General features: G+C 42.5%; 1 protein-coding gene across 1 annotated transcript; it reads right to left on the bottom strand.

The window, feature by feature from the left end:
• Nucleotides 1–1890: 1890 nt before the first annotated feature.
• Nucleotides 1891–3694, bottom strand: LOC147442166 (uncharacterized). The gene has a single exon (XM_086529603.1). The coding sequence runs from the start codon at nucleotides 3106–3108 to the stop codon at nucleotides 2287–2289; it is 822 nt and encodes a 273-aa protein (XP_086385729.1). The 5' UTR covers nucleotides 3109–3694; the 3' UTR covers nucleotides 1891–2286.
• Nucleotides 3695–17250: the final 13556 nt, after the last annotated feature.

Here is a 17250-nt window from a genome sequence, read left to right as displayed (position 1 = left end):
ACTGCACCCGTACCCCAAATTTGAAAAAAAATGCATTTTTGGACGCCGAGGGCTGCTGAATATGGCAGGTACCCAAGTTAATACACCTTAGTTAGAGCTTAGTATAGCAAGTTCCGGCATTAAATTCTGATTCGTATTGCCCGTTTTAGGTTAAAATTAAATCTTCCTAAAGTTGTGCGGGGAGGCACCGAGACTAGGGGGCTGTGTGGGAACTGGCTCAAATATCTGTGTGTGAGAGAGTAGGTGGTAAAATATATATATGCCCAAATGGCTTTCCACCCTTCTTTAAAAAACTAAAAATTGTCTAAATGATACTCATGATTTTTGAACATCCTCAGCCAAGAGCTTTCATAATATTAATGCCAAATTACAACAGGTTTGAGAGCTATTAGAGTAAAAAACAGTGGTGGTAGCCTTGGAAGAGGGGATTCCAATTGTAAGGCCATTAAGCAAAACAGATCTCTATTACCTATCACCATCACCATAAAAAAACCAAAAGATTAGCCCATGGTGGAAGACAGGTGTCATAGAGAAATCTTACATGTTATAGATGTCCACTTAATCAAAAACAAAAAAGAATCATTCCTAGACCTGTGATGGTGACTCCATGGGAAGTGAGTGGGTAGAACAAGTCCCTTGAAAATGTCAGCCTTTGGTTGTGTGTGTGCAAAAAATACAGACCCTTTCCAACTTTTTTATAGCTAGGCTCATGTCTTTTGGGCTCCCTTTCTCTATGGTTATTTTAATGTGGCAAGAGTGGGGGAGTTGTGTAACCATCAAGATTCCAGAAGTGCACGGTTATTTCTTGGATGGTTATCTTCTCATTTTAATTTTTTGGGGGGGGCTTAGTATGTATAGCCTTTATTTATTGGAGCCTAGACCTCCTTTCTATGGGGTGTAAAGCGATTAGAGACCCTCCACCACCCTCACTAGGATTGAGTGGTTATGGTTTCCCTTATTGGGGGCACTAGGCCCCCATAGGGGTCCTAGTGCCCTCCAATTTTTACCAGGTCCAGTACTTGGGTAGGTTTTTGGGTAGGTTTGCACATAAAGGGGTTTTCTGACATTTTATTCAGGGAGTTCCTCGCATGTCTCCAAAGCTTAGCTCTTTCAAACAGGTTACGACAAAAGGCATTAATGAGTAGATTTATATCTTTGGCTGCATCTGTGGGGAGGGTGTTACAAAAAATTATGGGTTTCATTTGTGAGATGATGACCTTATGTGCCCATTCCATGGGTCGATTGCTACCTCTTTAGATGTCTAATGGGAGGGCATTCTTCCAATGCATCTTTTTGCACCATTCTTTTATGTAATATGCCATTGCATATGGTGAGTGAGAGATTAAGGAACTTGGTGCTTGTCCCACTTATGGTTTCTATGGATAAGCAAGGTGGGTAAATTCTGTGATGTTCTATGAAGTCTGCTGGGTCCTTTGAATCCACGAGGAATATATCATCAAAGTATCTGTATGGGGTCCCAAGTTTGGATAAAATGTCTTGGGGGGTTGGATGATTTAAAGATGTGTTAATGTAGTTGTATTCCAGGGCATGAAGGTAGAGATTGCACCATAGAGGGGAGCATGCTAACCCCATGGGGATGCCATTTGTTTGTTTTTAGACTTCTCCTTGGCATTGGATAAAAACATTGTTGATAAGCCAGGAGTTGAGTGTGATCACCTCTTGCATATCAAAAGATAGCTCATTTTGTTACCTATGTGAGGTCCAGGTTCCTTCACCACATTGGGAGGGGAATTTTTTGAAAGAAATGAAAACTCCCTGTGATGTGGAGAACACATACCTAATGAGCTCACTAAGTGTTTGAATAAGCCCTTGTGCTCCTTCATGCGGGATGTTCTCATAACATCTTTTGATATCTCCCAAGTAAAGGTGTGTGGCTTTTTCGGGGAGATTTATGATACATTCATAGACTGATTCAACAATCCACCAAGATTGTATGTGGATGTTGTGACAAAGTAAAGCCTTTTGATTAATTTTCCGGGCTTGTGATTTGAGTGCAGGTATGCAAGTCTTTAGTATACAAGCCATAAGAAGGGAGACTTCTGAATAGCAACAAGATTTATGATACATTCATAACTAATTCAACAATCCACCAAGATTGTATGTGGATGTTGTGACAAAGTAAAGCCTTTTGATTAATTTTCCGGGCTCGTGATTTGAGTGCAGGTATGCAAGTCTTTAGTATACAAGCCATAAGAAGGGAGACTTTTGAATAGCAACAAGATGCTCGGATGGGTGTGAGATAAGGTAAGTTTAAGTTCTTAGGAGTTAATTTGTGTCCCTTCGGGAGGTGGAACTAATACCCTTCATGCCTACAGTACACCCAAGATAGGCGCTGCATCTTCTGCTTTCGAAGCCAGCCATGGAGAAAGGGGTTGCCACAGCCATGTTCTCCAAGATGTTGGAGGAATTCGGATCTGCTAGTTGTCGCAGACCGATTTTTACTGCACCTTTGTCCACTTCATTCAAGAGGGTGAGAAGAAGCCCTTCTGAAAAGGGAGTAAGCAGCGTGAAGTTTCCAAAAAGCCACGCTCTGTGTTGAGTGTCCGCCAAAAAGCTTTCCAATACACGGTTGGGGATGAAGGCATCCGTGTAGGTCTCGAAGGGTTTAGTGTAGAGGCCTTTTGCAGGGGCTGCGATGGTGAAGGGTTTGTTAGATATGGACTGCTCATCTTCGTCTAGATCTGCTGGTAAGAGGAGGCTCTCGGTTGCTACAGGCGCAGCATCTAGAATCTCTGTGAAGCCGTTGAGTAGATGCTTCTTGCGCTGCCTTGTTAGGGGGTCGTTTCTCAATCTCTGGCCTAGCCCTTCCATGAACCTACGCATGAGGTTAGGGCTCGACTCCAGCCAATCCTTGTGTTCTTTAGTATCACTTTCAGCGATGGCGGAGAGGTTGCACTGAATTCTTTTGAGCCGGGTAATAGCTGCAGAAGGGTCAGCTCTCGCCAAAGTGTAAAGCTTGAACCAGGCTGCCAAATCAAGTGCCGGGATGACCAATAGGTCACCCTCTTCCATAGCTTTTCGTTCCGCCTCCACAAAGGTATGGTGGAAGGTGGGATCCGAAACGCACAGGAGTAGCCCTTGCACCATAGGCGATAAGGGTGGAGAGAATGCATCGTATTCCTTTCCCACTAGGGCTAGGTCCCACCACTTGGGTGCTGGAGTAAAGAGAGGGGGCACGAGTCAGCACTTCATAAACAAATTTCAAAAATCAAATAAGATAAAGTATAGGGCGTTGGGGGTCCTTTAAAGGCCTTTTGTTTTACAGACCTTTCAGAAGGCTTTAACATCCAACTCTGGCCACCAGAGAGAGAGAGTAGGTGGTAAAATATATATATGCCCAAATGACTTTCCACCCTTCTTTAAAAAACTAAAAATTGTCTAAATGATACTCATGATTTTTGAACATCCTCAGCCAAGAGCTTTCATAATATTAATGCCAAAAATTACAATAGGTTTGAGAGCTATTAGAGTAAAAAACAGTGGTGGTAGCCTTGGAAGAGGGGATTCCAATTGTAAGGTCATTAAGCAAAAGAGATCTCTATTACCTGTCATCATCACCATAAAAAAACCAAAAGATTAGCCCATGGTGGAAGACAGGTGTCATAGAGAAATCTTACATGTTATAGATGTCCACTTAATCATTAACAAAAAAGAATCAGTCCTAGACATGTGATGGTGACTCCATGGGAAGTGAGTGGGTAGAACAAGTCCCTTGAAATGTCAGCCTTTGGTTGTGTGTGTGCCAAAAATACAGACCCTTTCCCCCTTTTTTTATAGCTACGCTCATGTCTTTTGGGCTCCCTTTCTCTACGGTTATTTTAATGTGCAAGAGTGGGGGAGTTGTGTAACCATCAAGATTCCAAAAGTGCACGGTTATTTCTTGGATGGTTATCTTCTCATTTTAATTTTTTGGGGGGGCCTTAGTATGTATAGCCTTTATTCATTGGAGCCTAGACCTCCTTTCTATGGGGAATAGAGAGAGAAATAGAGAGAGAGAGAGAGAGAGAGAGAGAGAGAGAGAAATAGAGAAAGCGAGAGATAGATAGAGGGGAGAGAGAGAGAGAGAGAGAAGAAGGGAGAGAGAGATAGATAGATAGATAGATAGTTCTATTATCATCCTCGGAGGTCAAATATGACCTATGGGACCAAATGAACATGTCACATGGTGTGAGTGGAGGTCATAAGTGACTCTTGATGCTCAAAAATGGCTGAAATGAGCGTCCCGATAGAGAGTCCACATCGTGGTTGGGAGAGGAAGGTATGTAGGGAGAGCTCATGGCTGAATATATGAGAAAAAGAGGACCTAATGTGGTTAAAAGCTGAGCACTCAAGTAGTGTGGTACTCACTCTCTCGCACTTGACGAGGGCATAAGGTGCAAAGTCGATGAGACTCCTCGCCAGTGCCACAACGTCCTGTCTCGCAACGTAGAGAATGGGAGCTAGGATGAATGGAGGCAATGGTGCAGATCGCTCTCAATGGGATGGGCTCAAGGATGTAGGGATGGGTTCAGTTACCGCGCTCAAAGAAGAAGAGAGATTTGTAGTTTGGGGCAATGTGGTGATGTAATGGCTGAAGCGAGAACCTTCGGATTTCTCCCAAGCAGTGATACATTGGCATTGTAAGAAGGCCTCATTAACTTGGGAGTCGATCGACACATCCTTGACCAAGTGACATGCATCCCATCTTCAAAACCATTTCTTGATGTCAAGCATCCTCCCCGAACTTAGTATTTTGCTCTTGCGTGTCTTTTGGACCTTTTGACTTGCTTCATATGTGATTCTAGGAAGTCGATACAAAGAGCTACGTTGTGTCTTAAGCATATACTCCACAACCCTTTGCATGACCAAGACCTCAATGGGAAGCGATCCGGACTCAAGAAGTAAGAGCATGTAGGGTGTTTGTGTCTTGATTTGGAGAAAGTTGGTGAGAAAATGCTTTCGGACATTTCCAAGTAGACTTCCCGATGCTACCACCCCACACCTCCACTCCATAAAGAAGCACCGGTTTCACCAATGTGTCAAAGAGGTACTTTTTGAGAGCCCAACACTTGATCTCTCCAGCATTGCATATGTTCTCAAATGCATAATAAGCCCTCTTTCCGGCTTCCAAGCGACACATTGCGCAATCCTTCCATCTATGATTGGATGGAACCTCAAGGCCAAGGTACTTGAAGCTATCTACCACTTCAAGTTGCTCATTGTTGTATACAATGCATGGATTTTCATCATTGAGGGTCTTTACAAGCATAACCTTGGTTTTGGATCCATTCACGATCAGCCCGCTATGTAGGCAAAAGGGTTCCAAGACACTCATAAGCTTTTGTGCATCTTCTAAGGTATGTGCCAAGAGCACTACATCATCGGCATTAAGCAAAAGCATGATCGCCACATTTCCAATCTTAACCTCTTCTATGCCTTCTTGTTGCATAAAATCAAGAACCATGCATTCCAATTCATTAATGAGTAGCCCAAAGAGGGTTGGGGAAAGTGGGCATCCTTGTTTGACACCAACGGTGCTTGCAAAAAAATTCTGATTAAATTCCATCTCCCACACGTAGTCGACATATTACTTTTTGGTAGATGCGAAAAACTGCATGCATAAATTCTTTCGGCACTTGAAGGCTTTGCATACGTCTCCAAAGATTTCCTCGCGGTACCATATCAAAAGCTTTCTTGAAATCCACAAAGCAACAATACAACTTTTTTCCTTTCAATCGAGACGTTTCCATAAGAACTCGAAGAGTGACAAGGTGATCAATAGTGCTATGAGTTTTCAAAAACCTGCTTGGCCTAGCGCACGCTTGTCGTTCTTTTCAGCCCATTCACTTATCTTCATCTCCATGATACATCAAAATAACTTTGCCATTAAAGAACCAACCATTATAGTGCGATAGTTGTTCACATTGTTTACATCTCCTCCTTTGTGCAAAGGTTTGATCCAATTTTCACTCCAATCATGAGGCATGTCAAGCTAAAGTGCAAGGTTAAACATATCGCATATCCAATATCGTGTTTTCTTGCTTTTCCATTTAATCATTTCAGCCTTGACACCTCGAAGGTCCCCTGCCTTGCGAGTAGCAAGTTTCTCAAGCGTGCAACATACATCTTCAATGGTAAAGAAGGGAGGCATAAACGGAAGGGAGCTACAACACTCCATCTTATCAACATTGGATTGCTCGTAGAGGTTCTTGCAATGCGTATACATATCCTCAAGAGTCAAGTCACCAAAGCTCTCAACATGCTTGCCTTTTAGATTTTGCCAAAACTTGCCACATGCATTTGCTTTCTCTTGCACTAAAAAAAGTTGTTTTTTGACTTCCCACCTTCTCCTCTTTTTTTGAACAAGTGCTTTGTATGTGTGTGAATGTTCCAAGTAACCTTCCTTGTCTTTGCTTGCATCCAACCTTAGCAAGTGTTTTTGAGCTTGACTACATTCCATGTCGAACCATTTCTTCTTGGTGCTACCTTTCTTAGATCTTTTGCAAGACATGTGTTTCATCGAAAAGAATTCCCTCACACAAGATCAAATTACTTCTTTGAAAACTTTCCACTTGCATTCTAATGTTGGGCTCTCTTGATGCTCTGTCATGCTTAACATTTGGTCCACCATATCAGCATATATAAGTGCTCGTTTGAAGTCTAGACGTAGGTAGAATGATTCACATCATGATTGGAGGATACATGCTCGAGTCTTTTACCACACTTGAGATCAATACATAGCATCCTATGATCCGATTCCAGATTCCATTCACCAAGTGTAAAGTTTTGTATGCATTCTAGAGTGGCTTCCGAAAACAACATATAGTCAATCACACTATTACCATTGTGCTTTCTACATGTAAAGTCATTGGTGCCTTGCCATAAAGATACACCATTTTCAATGAGCATTCTAATACTATTGCACATATGTAGAAGTGACTTTCCATAGTGATCCAATTCTTTTGCATCATTAGAACTTCGATTATACATGTATGAGTCATCCATTCTTCTTGAGACATGCGGCATGTCAACTTGTTGTGTATCATGTTGTAGCGTATTTGTGCGAGCATTCATGTCTCCAAAGAAAATGACTTCACCTTGGCCCTTGTAATGAGCAATGTCTTCCTCTAGTTCAAGAAAGGGCAGATCTCTAACCATATCCAAGCGAGCATAGAAGTTGGAGTCATAGTGAGGAATGTAGCAACCAACCACAAACATAACTTGACCATTGGGTGGGTTGATTTTCAACCATAAGTAGCGTTTATACTTATCTTCTTTGAGAATAGAAACATCTTTCAAACCCTTTTTGATCATACATGCTACGCCTCCTTGGCCTCTATGTTGCTTTGCATTTTTGGTCCACATCAAAGAATACACATCATATTTGTCAAATCCAAGAATTCGTTGCGCATCATGCTCCCATGTTTTGACAAGAAGTACCACATTGGAGTCATTGGTAAGCTCATCAATGCCAATTCCCACATTCCATGGATAGCCGTTACACTTCCAAAAGCTTATTCGCAAGCATGAGTTGGTCTCATAGATCATGTGTCCCTATTTGTTGGGTGGACTTGCATCCTCCTCAAGTGACTTTTCTTCTTGAGATGACACCTTGACCTTCTTGGTTCTTTCCTCATATGCTTTGTGACATACATTTTGTTGCATAAGAGTGCAATCCTCATATACATTACAACCCGTTCTATTGAGGTAGATCCAACTATTGTCAAGGATGATCTTTCTCTTCACCTCATCAGCCATGGTACATACAATGGTTCTTTCTCCCGAGTGAGGGAATCCTTGTTTTCCAACTCGATGTGCACCATAAGCCATGATTCCAGACATGCCAAAGTGTGTAGCAAAAAACTCTTCTATAGCAACCGCAAGAGATTGGAGAGAGAGAGAGAGAGAGAGAGAGAGAGAGGGAGGGAGGGAAAGAGAGAAAGAAAGAAAGAAAGAGAAAGAGGGAGAGAGATGGAGATAGAGAACTAGATAGAGAGAGAGAGAGAGAGAGAGAGAGAGAGAGAGAGAGGGAGAGGGAGAGAGAGAAAAACAGGGAGATAAAATAAAGAAAGTGGGAGAGAGAGAGAGAGAGAGAGGGAGAGAGAGGGAAAGAGAGAGAAAAAATAAAGAAAGAGAGAGAGAGAGAGAGAGAGAGAGAGAGAGAGTTAATTGGTGGACCTCTAACACCTCTGCCTTTTATGCTTTGTTGCTACCAAAACCAGATATTTTTGTGAGATGTAACTCACAATGGTCCCTTCATCGGGATGCATATTGGTGGAAAAAAACTCTAGCTGGTGTATGGTTGATTCCTAACCAGTTTAAATTCAAATTTATTTTGTGGAGAGTTCTCACAAGTGTATTGGCCACTACCATGAATCTAAAGAAAAAGGGTATTACCTCTAGGAAATGCATCAGATGCTCTTGTCCTAAACTACTAGGAACGTATTCCAATCATGCAAGCCTATCATGGAATGGTGGAAATGGGCAAAATGGATGTGGTATGATGCTTGGGGGATCTCCATATCTAGGTATCAAATGACTTTTTTCAAGCTCCAAATCTCAAAAGATCGAGCACTTGAGTTTGCATTACAGTCCTTTAGAGTATGGTTCTTATGGTTTGTATGGAATATGAGAAAGCAATGTACATTTGATTGGAGCCAGAGTGTCAATCATACAGTTTCCCTGTTTGTCATTGTGATGGAAGATGCTCTCTCTTTAGCAGATCAAGCCTTCAGAGATAGAGCGGTATGGATCATACAAAAGTTGTCAGTGTGACAACAGGTTGTAAGTTACTATAATATAAAGAGCAAGCTTTCCCAAAGAGAGAGAGAGAGAGAGAGAGAGAGAGAGAAATAGATAGAGGGAGGGATAGAGATAGAGAAAGAGAGAGAGAGAGAGAGAGAGAGAGAGAGATAGCCAGTAGTAGAACCTCACCGTAGACTACTTATCACATTACATTGGCCAACAATCAGTTTCAGCCCTCAGAATGGCCTAGTGTTTTTAGTTTTCAACCCTAAGCAGCTGGCATTTTTGCAGATCTCAGCCCTTGCACGCCTTGGCATTGTATTCTTTGTACCCAGACATTGTTTTTTTTTGTACCCAGACATTGTATTGGATCCACCATGATTGTGTTAGTTTGATCTCATAGATCATTTTGGCCTTTTGAAGATGTTTAATAGAAAATTCGCCTCCCTTGTCCAATACGTACCTCCCATGAAGAATTCACTCGACAACCTTTTAGAAAACCCAAAACCTCTCCCTTTTAACCTACCCCTACTCAACCTCCCCCTCTTGTATTTCTCTCTTTTTAACCACTCCAAAAAACCCCTCCCCCTCTCCCTCCTCTACCAATCCTTTCTGTCTACCCTCTCTTCTCCAAACCCCCAACTATCCTCTAATTTCACCTCATCCTAGCACCTCCCACGTACCTCAATCTAAACCTCTTCACAATATAGCTTGCCCAAAGCCTCCAAACACTTGCAGTGGAGGAGGTTGAACTAGGGAAGGAGCGCCCTACAACTTGGGTCCACTTGCTCTTTTCTCAACCTCCTCTTTTCTCTCACATTTGGACCCCTCCTCCATGTACTTTCCCTCTCCTCTCCCACCCTTCCCCTTCGGGTAAAAAACGTTGTATTGGCTTCTTCTCACCAACCCTCACCTCTTTAAAGTTTTGGTATTAAAAAATATCTCTGCCTTCTCTTGTGAACACAAAGTCACCAAACTCTCTTCTCACAATCTCTCAAAATGTTCCCTCTCCTCCGTCGAGCAAAAATTTCTTGGTCTTGGCCTCAACTATATTCCTCCCTCTCCTCCACCCCCTAAAATCTTACTCTAACCTAAAAAGATCAATCCAACTTAAATTTTTCTTTAAAAATGCTTCCCCCGTGTCTCCTCTCTCTCTTTATCTATCGCTAATCCCTCATGGAATCCTCCCTCTCCTTCCTCTACTCTTAACCTAGCCTTCAGGCATATTTTCACCTTCCTTAAACCCCTTCTCTCTCTTGCCCCCTCCCCCCCTTTCACTCAAAACCATTCTTATTTGAAACCATATCCTCCTTAAAAAATGACCTTAGTATTATTATCAAGTCGGCCGATAAGAACCTTGGACTGGTAATCCTCTCGAGGGCATGGTATAACAATGAAGCACTTCTCCACCTATCAGACCCCCTTACCTACTCCTCAGTATTTTCTCCTCCCCTATCTTTTGTATCTTCCCTCCTCGTCTCCATTGTATCAAATTACCCCCTTCTCCCCTTAAATGAATGAATCTTTATTCTCTCCTCCTATCTTGATAAACCCAAACCCAAGCCATGCCCTTTCTTTCTCCTACCTAAGATCCACAAACCCTCCCTTGTAGGTCGCCATTTTCTCCTACAAAGGATACGTTTTTGGAAAATGTTTCTAAATGGCTCGATGCACAAATCTACACCGTTCTCTTATCTAAAACCCAACACCTTAAAGACTCCCACTCCCTTATCTTGGCCCTAACCACCACCCCCTTTCCTCCCCACATTATTTTGTTTACTTTCGACGTGGAACCCCTCTATCCAAGCATTCCCATACAAGAAGGTCTTTTGGGTCTCAAAATCACCATCCATGACATCTTCCCCTCGCCCAAAGTCCACTTTATCCTATCCCTAACCTCTCTTATCCTGTCCCTAGCCTCTCTTATCCTAAACCATCACTACATTTCTTTTAATGGAGATTGTTGGCACCAAATCAAAGGAACGACAATGGGTTCTAACTTTGTCGTTGTCTACGCTTGCCTTTTTCTTTGTGCCTTAGAAGAAGGCATGAATCTCCTCTCCTCTCCCTCTCTTCTCTATTTTGAAAGATTTGTAGATGACGCTTTTGGCATTTGGGATGGCCCTTCTTCAAGTTTGAGCAAGCTTCTTCAAAGCTATGGGTACCCTCTCCAAGATCATATCAAGATCTCTTCCATCATCTCCGTTCAAGAGGCGGTTATTTTAGACATCCATTTTTTCAAAGGATCCTCTTTTTTCACCCATGGAATACTTGATTCTAAGTGTCATCAAACAAGTCTCAATTCTATGTGTCCCTTGGCAGTCCTGGCACCCTACATACCAAAAGATTTCCTTCATTCTTTTAGAACTTGAAAGATACATCATTCGAGAAAGCTCTATTTCGGGTTTTATCACTATCCAAAACCTCTTCTTTGCTAGGCGAAGGTCAAAAGGTTACCCACCCTCTCTTTTGAAGGTTTACGTACGCTTCATTTTTTATAACTCTAGATCTTCTCTCCTTCAAAGAATCCAAAAAACCAAACCGCCACCTACCATTGTTAAAATTCCCTTCTCACCTCTCACCCGCACACTCAAACTCTCCCTCTCCATTAACAAACCTCTCTCTAGGCTTTTTAAAGCTAATCCCGAGCTTGCACACCTTCCAAAACCAATTGTGTGTTGGCTTAATGCACCAAACCTTGGCTCCCTTCTCTCGAAAAAACCCAGTCATACCTAGTGTTTCCCTCCCCTCCCCCCCTCCCCCCCTCTCTCTCCATCTCCCTCCTTTTCCCCTCTTTTTTTTGCTAAGATCTACCCCCCATATATTTCTCCTCTTAGAGTTTCTCCCAACCTTCGTACCTTACAAAACCTCATTAACTTTAACTAGCCTCCAATTTTGTAATCCTTTAAGAACTCTCTCTCTCTCTCTCTCTCTCCCCCCCCCCCCCCCCCCCCTCCCTTTTTTTAGTACCTCCTAAGAATTTGGGGAGTAACAACTTTAAAACTAGCCCTATCCTCCCTTGAATACAGTACTCTTTACAGGTTTTTGAACCATGCCCTCCTAATTACATCCTCTCCTTCTACCAATTTTTTGCACCACTCATGAGCTAATCTAGCGAAACGCGTTTGGTGTAAAATTGGTGTTTACTATCACCCTACCCCCCACCTTCCAAAAACCTCTTTCCCCATTTCTCTCTCTCTCTCCTTTTTGCAAGTCTCGCTCGCTATGATTTTTGATGAATTAAACTTGTTTTAGAGGAACCTCACAATTCCCTATATGATGTCCAGCATAGCGCTTGTTACTTTTCCTTCTTTCCGTTTTTTTCCTCCCTTATTGGCGAGAACCCACCTCTATGTATCGATTACCTCTTCTTAATTAAACCCCTCTTTCCTAGGCTTTTAAGGGCTTTTTACGGCTTTGACCGCTTTGCCCTGCATTATTGGCAACGACTACATTCTTTCCCATCTTGCGTTCTCCCATGTGCACCCCCTACCCAATCATATCGTTTTGCTGAATACCTCTCTCTCTATCCTGCTTGCCATCTCCCCAATGCTCGAGCACTTGTTTTACTGCCTGTTTTACTACCCGCCTACTCCCCCAACGCTCGTGTGCCTTATTGTTCATCACAGGCCTTACTGTGTGCATGCCTGCCATCTGCCGCATTATTCGCAGTGCATTATTGCTATACTGCTAGCACACGCCATCGCCTCCATCACTCATTGTTTTACTGCTCGCCTTCTCCCCCTTTGCTTTATGCCTCAGCATCTAAGGACCTCTCCACACCGGCCTACTACATAGGTGGCCTACTACAAAGGTGGTCTACTACAAAGGAGGTCTACTGACGGCTAGGACCGCGGCACCGACCTATTACAAGATTATTCTGCACGCGACTAGGACCCACTCTATAACAATGGCTAGCAATCGCTTCATTCTTCTTTATGTCATCCACTGCAACTGCAGTCACGCCCTCCACAAAACCTATCTCTCCACTAAGGCGGTCAACAGAGGATTTTGTGCCTGCTTCTTAAGCTGGTTTCTTAAGCCTCACCCCCTAGATCCAAATTCTGGAAGGCATGACAGAGGTAGCCCTCTGTCTAGATGCTCTCTGAAGATGCTTGAGGCTGCGGCACCTCTACAGTCCCGCTTGGAACAGTCACAAAACTTGTCTCTCCACTAAGGAAGGCAGGGCAGGGGTAGCCCTCTATCTTGACGCTCTCTATCAATGCTTGAGGCCACGAAAACTCTGCAGTCCTGTTGGTGCGTCCATGGTCAGCAACCCCCTAAGTGTTCATGATCTGCATCCCCCTAAGCCTAGATGCTGGGACTTCAATGCTTCAAAAGTCTCAATGTCGGCAGCTCTCCGCACTCTCAATGACTCTCGCTGGCGCTTACGACCAAGACAGAGATTACGACTCCGGCATTGGCGGCTACCTTCTCGACTTGATGGCTAGCATCTTGACTAAGTGCTTACTTCACTGAAGGCATTCATCTCAATGTTTCTTCTAATTCCACCACAGAAGCCATATTGTGCATCGGTTACAGTTAGGTTGGTTTCTTAATACCCCCCACTCCCACCTGAAACTCGCGTATTGGGTACCCGGGGTATGGAAACCCCTCCCCCACCCTCTCCCACTACCTTAGCCCCTATTCCCACTACGATGGTAATCAAAGGGGCTTCCGGTGCTCCACCCGCGAGTCTTCCCTCCACCATCTTTGTAGCTAACTCTACAAACCCTCCAAACCTCCAATCATCTTCTTTCGCCCCCGACTACATCTCACATTACACCAGGCTTGTGTGTATGTGTGTGTGTGTGTGTGTGTGTGTGTGTGTGTGTGTGTGTGTGTGTGTGTGTGTGTGTGTGTGTGTGTGTGTGTGTGTGTGTGTGTGTGTGTGTGTGTGTGTGTGTGTGCGTGTGCGTGCGCGTGCGTGCGTGTGTGCGTGTGTTCTAGTAACAATATAGCATAAACACCAAAGAATCCTTTCAAATTACAAAAGACACTAGAAACTATGTCAATGAAAAGGTGGTATAATTCCCATTCATATTACAGAAAATTCTTTATACACAAGTACAAGAGAATCAAGAGCTTGAAGATATATAAATCTGCCATCTTCAAGCCAAGGAACTTTGAGAACCATAGTTGGGAAGGTAACCCTCACCTACACCCATGTAAACAACACAACTTTTAGTTAGCATTGGCATTGTATACAGGTGATGCATGGGTATCCACATGCTATAGATGTCACCCAACTAGATTGCTTTCAACGATAAATAATTAGAAACTTAGAGCTAATCATATATTCTAAGATGGTTTCGTTTACAAGGGGGGGGAAATTTTGGAGCCCCATTTGCTTTGCAAGCTCTCATGAGATAAGGCCGAAGACTAGTTTTATGAGGCAGTTTAGCTTCGAAGTGGGCCACATATACCTATTTTTTGACTTTACAATGTTTGGCATTGATTGCCACTATTTTTTCTGGATCAGTGACAATGCTCATACGTGCAGTGAATCTATACTTTGGAGTCACCTGTAACATAAACAGATATTAGTAAGTAATTCCTACACTTCCTTAGACGGAGTCAAAAATCACATGTAAGGTAGTAAGTACGAGTGCTAATCCCCTAAATCATAATACATATAGATGGGATATTCCATAGTTGCTCATTAGTTCAAAAAGCTAGGGGAGAGTGCCGCCAAGGCCCCTAACATCAATGCAATAAGCGACCATTGATGGCCTCATGAGCATCCCATTTACAACCGTATCTACCATATTCCACAACCCTTCATAACCATATTCGGCCACAATCAATCTTAACCCTGTTCACAACCAACCTTTCATGGCCAATTTGAGCAATTTTGCAAAAGCTTCTATATCCACAACACTAAAACGTCATAGACCTTATCTGAGCAAGAATGGTAAGCTCAATAACAAACCCAGAGGCACATCATCAGCATCATAATCGTCGTGATGACCCTAATAGAGTATACTAGGCTGCATGTCTTACACCCCACAAATAGGTCAACCCTATCATATAGGTTCATTCACCAAGTATTAACAAGAACTTATATCATTCCATTTTAGCTAAAAAAGAAATTCAAGGCAACAATTATCCAGTATTTGAAAGAGGATACCACCTTTTAATGTTTTTTTTAAACATGCCTATGAAAAGACCGTAGATATGCATTGACAGATATCCCTAAACTCAAAAAGGAATTACAAAACCAAAGCCGAAGAAAAAAGGGTGCTCATATACATGCTTATGATAAGTCGCTGATAAATTTGAAAGCATTTCCTAAAACCATAAGGCAAGTAAAAAAAACTAGTGTCATAGCTATATAAGGTTCAGTAGAAGTTACCATTCGTGTACATATTCCGGCATATGCACGAGGAATATTACCATAACAACACGTCCAAACAATTCGGACAGTAATCCATGTCAATGCCATAAGTCACCTGATATTGAGTCGGAGCAGCTAACTCCACAATAGCCTGCTTATCCTTGCCTTTTGCCATGGAGCCGACAACTTAATGCTACACCCTTTGCAGGTAAAACCCTCACAATCCCAATGTACAGAGAACTACTCACAAGTACACACACACACCGCAGAAGCACATAGTACCAATTCTAAGTGAGCATGGAAGCTCACCTTTTCTAGGGTTTGGAGCTAGTGGCCACATTCCTCCAGAGCAGTATGGTGGGCCCAGCATCAAGAGGTACAAGATACAGTAGCACCTCCTTGTACAGAGAGAGGGGGGGGAAGAGAGAGAGAGAGAGAGAGAGAGAGAGAGAGAGAGAGAGAGAGAGAGAGAGAGAGAGAGCCCTTAGAGTGCATTGTAGCATAGACCCATGAGTGGGGAGCCACCGTGATATTAAGCAAAAGAGGATATGGTATACAGAGCCAGGAAACCCACCAAATGCTCATAACCCCATTTAACTACTAAGGGTTATATACCATTAAGGTACCACCCACTAATATCCTTTTAGGATTTTTTAGTGAATTCAAGCCATTATTCACCAAAGGTTCTCCAGTCCAACAGTCCTTAGCTAATTATACTAAGAAAATAGCAACATGCCACTCCTATAAACTGGAAGGAATTTGTACTTTGTAACTAGCCGTGTGTGTGTGTGTGTGTGTGTGTGTGTGTGTACGCACGCGTATGTGCACGCGCGTGCAAACCGAGCAGTTATGGTTCGATCTTGTGCACAAATAATTGGAGAGTTCTTTTCTAGTGGGGTTGCTTAAAGAAGCTATGTAAAGTCTTGATTGTTTCTTTGTGTTTAACTATCTCCTATATATGCATGAAATGTGAGATACATATTATTTCCCAATAATAATAAAAATTTCATTTTGCCATGGATAGCCCTACATTGTAATATCTTGTGACATTGGGGATGTGCAGGCCAATGGAAATCTCCCAAGCTCAACATCCCAGTGCAAGAGAACTTCTGTATTGTAGCAAAATATTTCAATGTTGTTCATGGCCTCTTGATTGATAGAGTGACCCCAAACTAGTGAGGTGGGACAAAATCACAGATGTGCAGTAGTTCATTGTATTCAAAGAGCTGAAGGATTGCAGCAAATATCACAATAAATGCAGTTCTATACATCATGATATGTTTATGGACTCTTTATCAATGCATGCATATCTTGTCAAATGCCATAACAATGAAGCAATTGTGGAAGAGAAGCACTGACGTGAGAATGGAGATGCAGGTCCCTCTACTTCAAAGAGGGTTACAAGAGCTGCAGAAAGAAAGGATCTTGGACCTTCTTACGAGGCTTCACGAAAGGTACCTCCTTCTCTTGAGGTTCCTATGGAGAAAGCATCTACAAGAAATAAGAAAGATCAAGGAAAAGGAAAAGCAAAAGCAAAAGGCCCTATGTATAGACTACAATTTGACATTGAAGCTGCCACAAACTTAAAACAAGTATTGGAGGAAAGGATTTTGAATAGTAAAGTTGAGTTTACCTTGGGCAAAGTTCTTGGCATAGCTAAACGCAATTTTCATGAAGATATTATAGATATCATAAAAAGAAAGAGGCAAACTCTTACTGAGTCTATTCCTCCACAATCCCAAGGTGAAAGAGAATCATCGAAGGCACAAGGGATACATGTACAAGAGAGTGAATTTGATGATAGTGTGGTAGGATGCTACCGCTCTTCTAGAAGAGATATACATGCTAGATTTGTGGATGATGATGATGAAGATGAAGACCCCTATAAAATCCACTAGTCCAAAATTCATTGGGCAAGAGCTACAACTAAAACTTTAGTCAAGGTGGGTGATCTTGAGGAGCGATATGTTGCATTGATAGATCATGGCTCCAAAATCAATCTTATGTCCAAGAGTCGTTACATGAAGTGCAAGTGGTCGACAGATACAAACCATGGGTGGATGATTAGAGCTGCAAATAGCCTCTTATCCCCGGTCAAGGGAGTTGGAAAGATTGTAATCACTACTTTGAATGGCAATTCTTTCACACTTTTTGATTCACTGTATATA

Source organism: Adiantum capillus-veneris, chromosome 14 (genome assembly GCF_014529385.1).
Source record: "Adiantum capillus-veneris isolate H3 chromosome 14, ASM1452938v2, whole genome shotgun sequence".
Lineage (NCBI taxonomy): Eukaryota > Viridiplantae > Streptophyta > Polypodiopsida > Polypodiales > Pteridaceae > Adiantum > Adiantum capillus-veneris.
The sequence above is the reverse complement of the archived record's forward strand: the minus strand, read 5'-3'. Positions and strand labels throughout refer to the sequence as shown.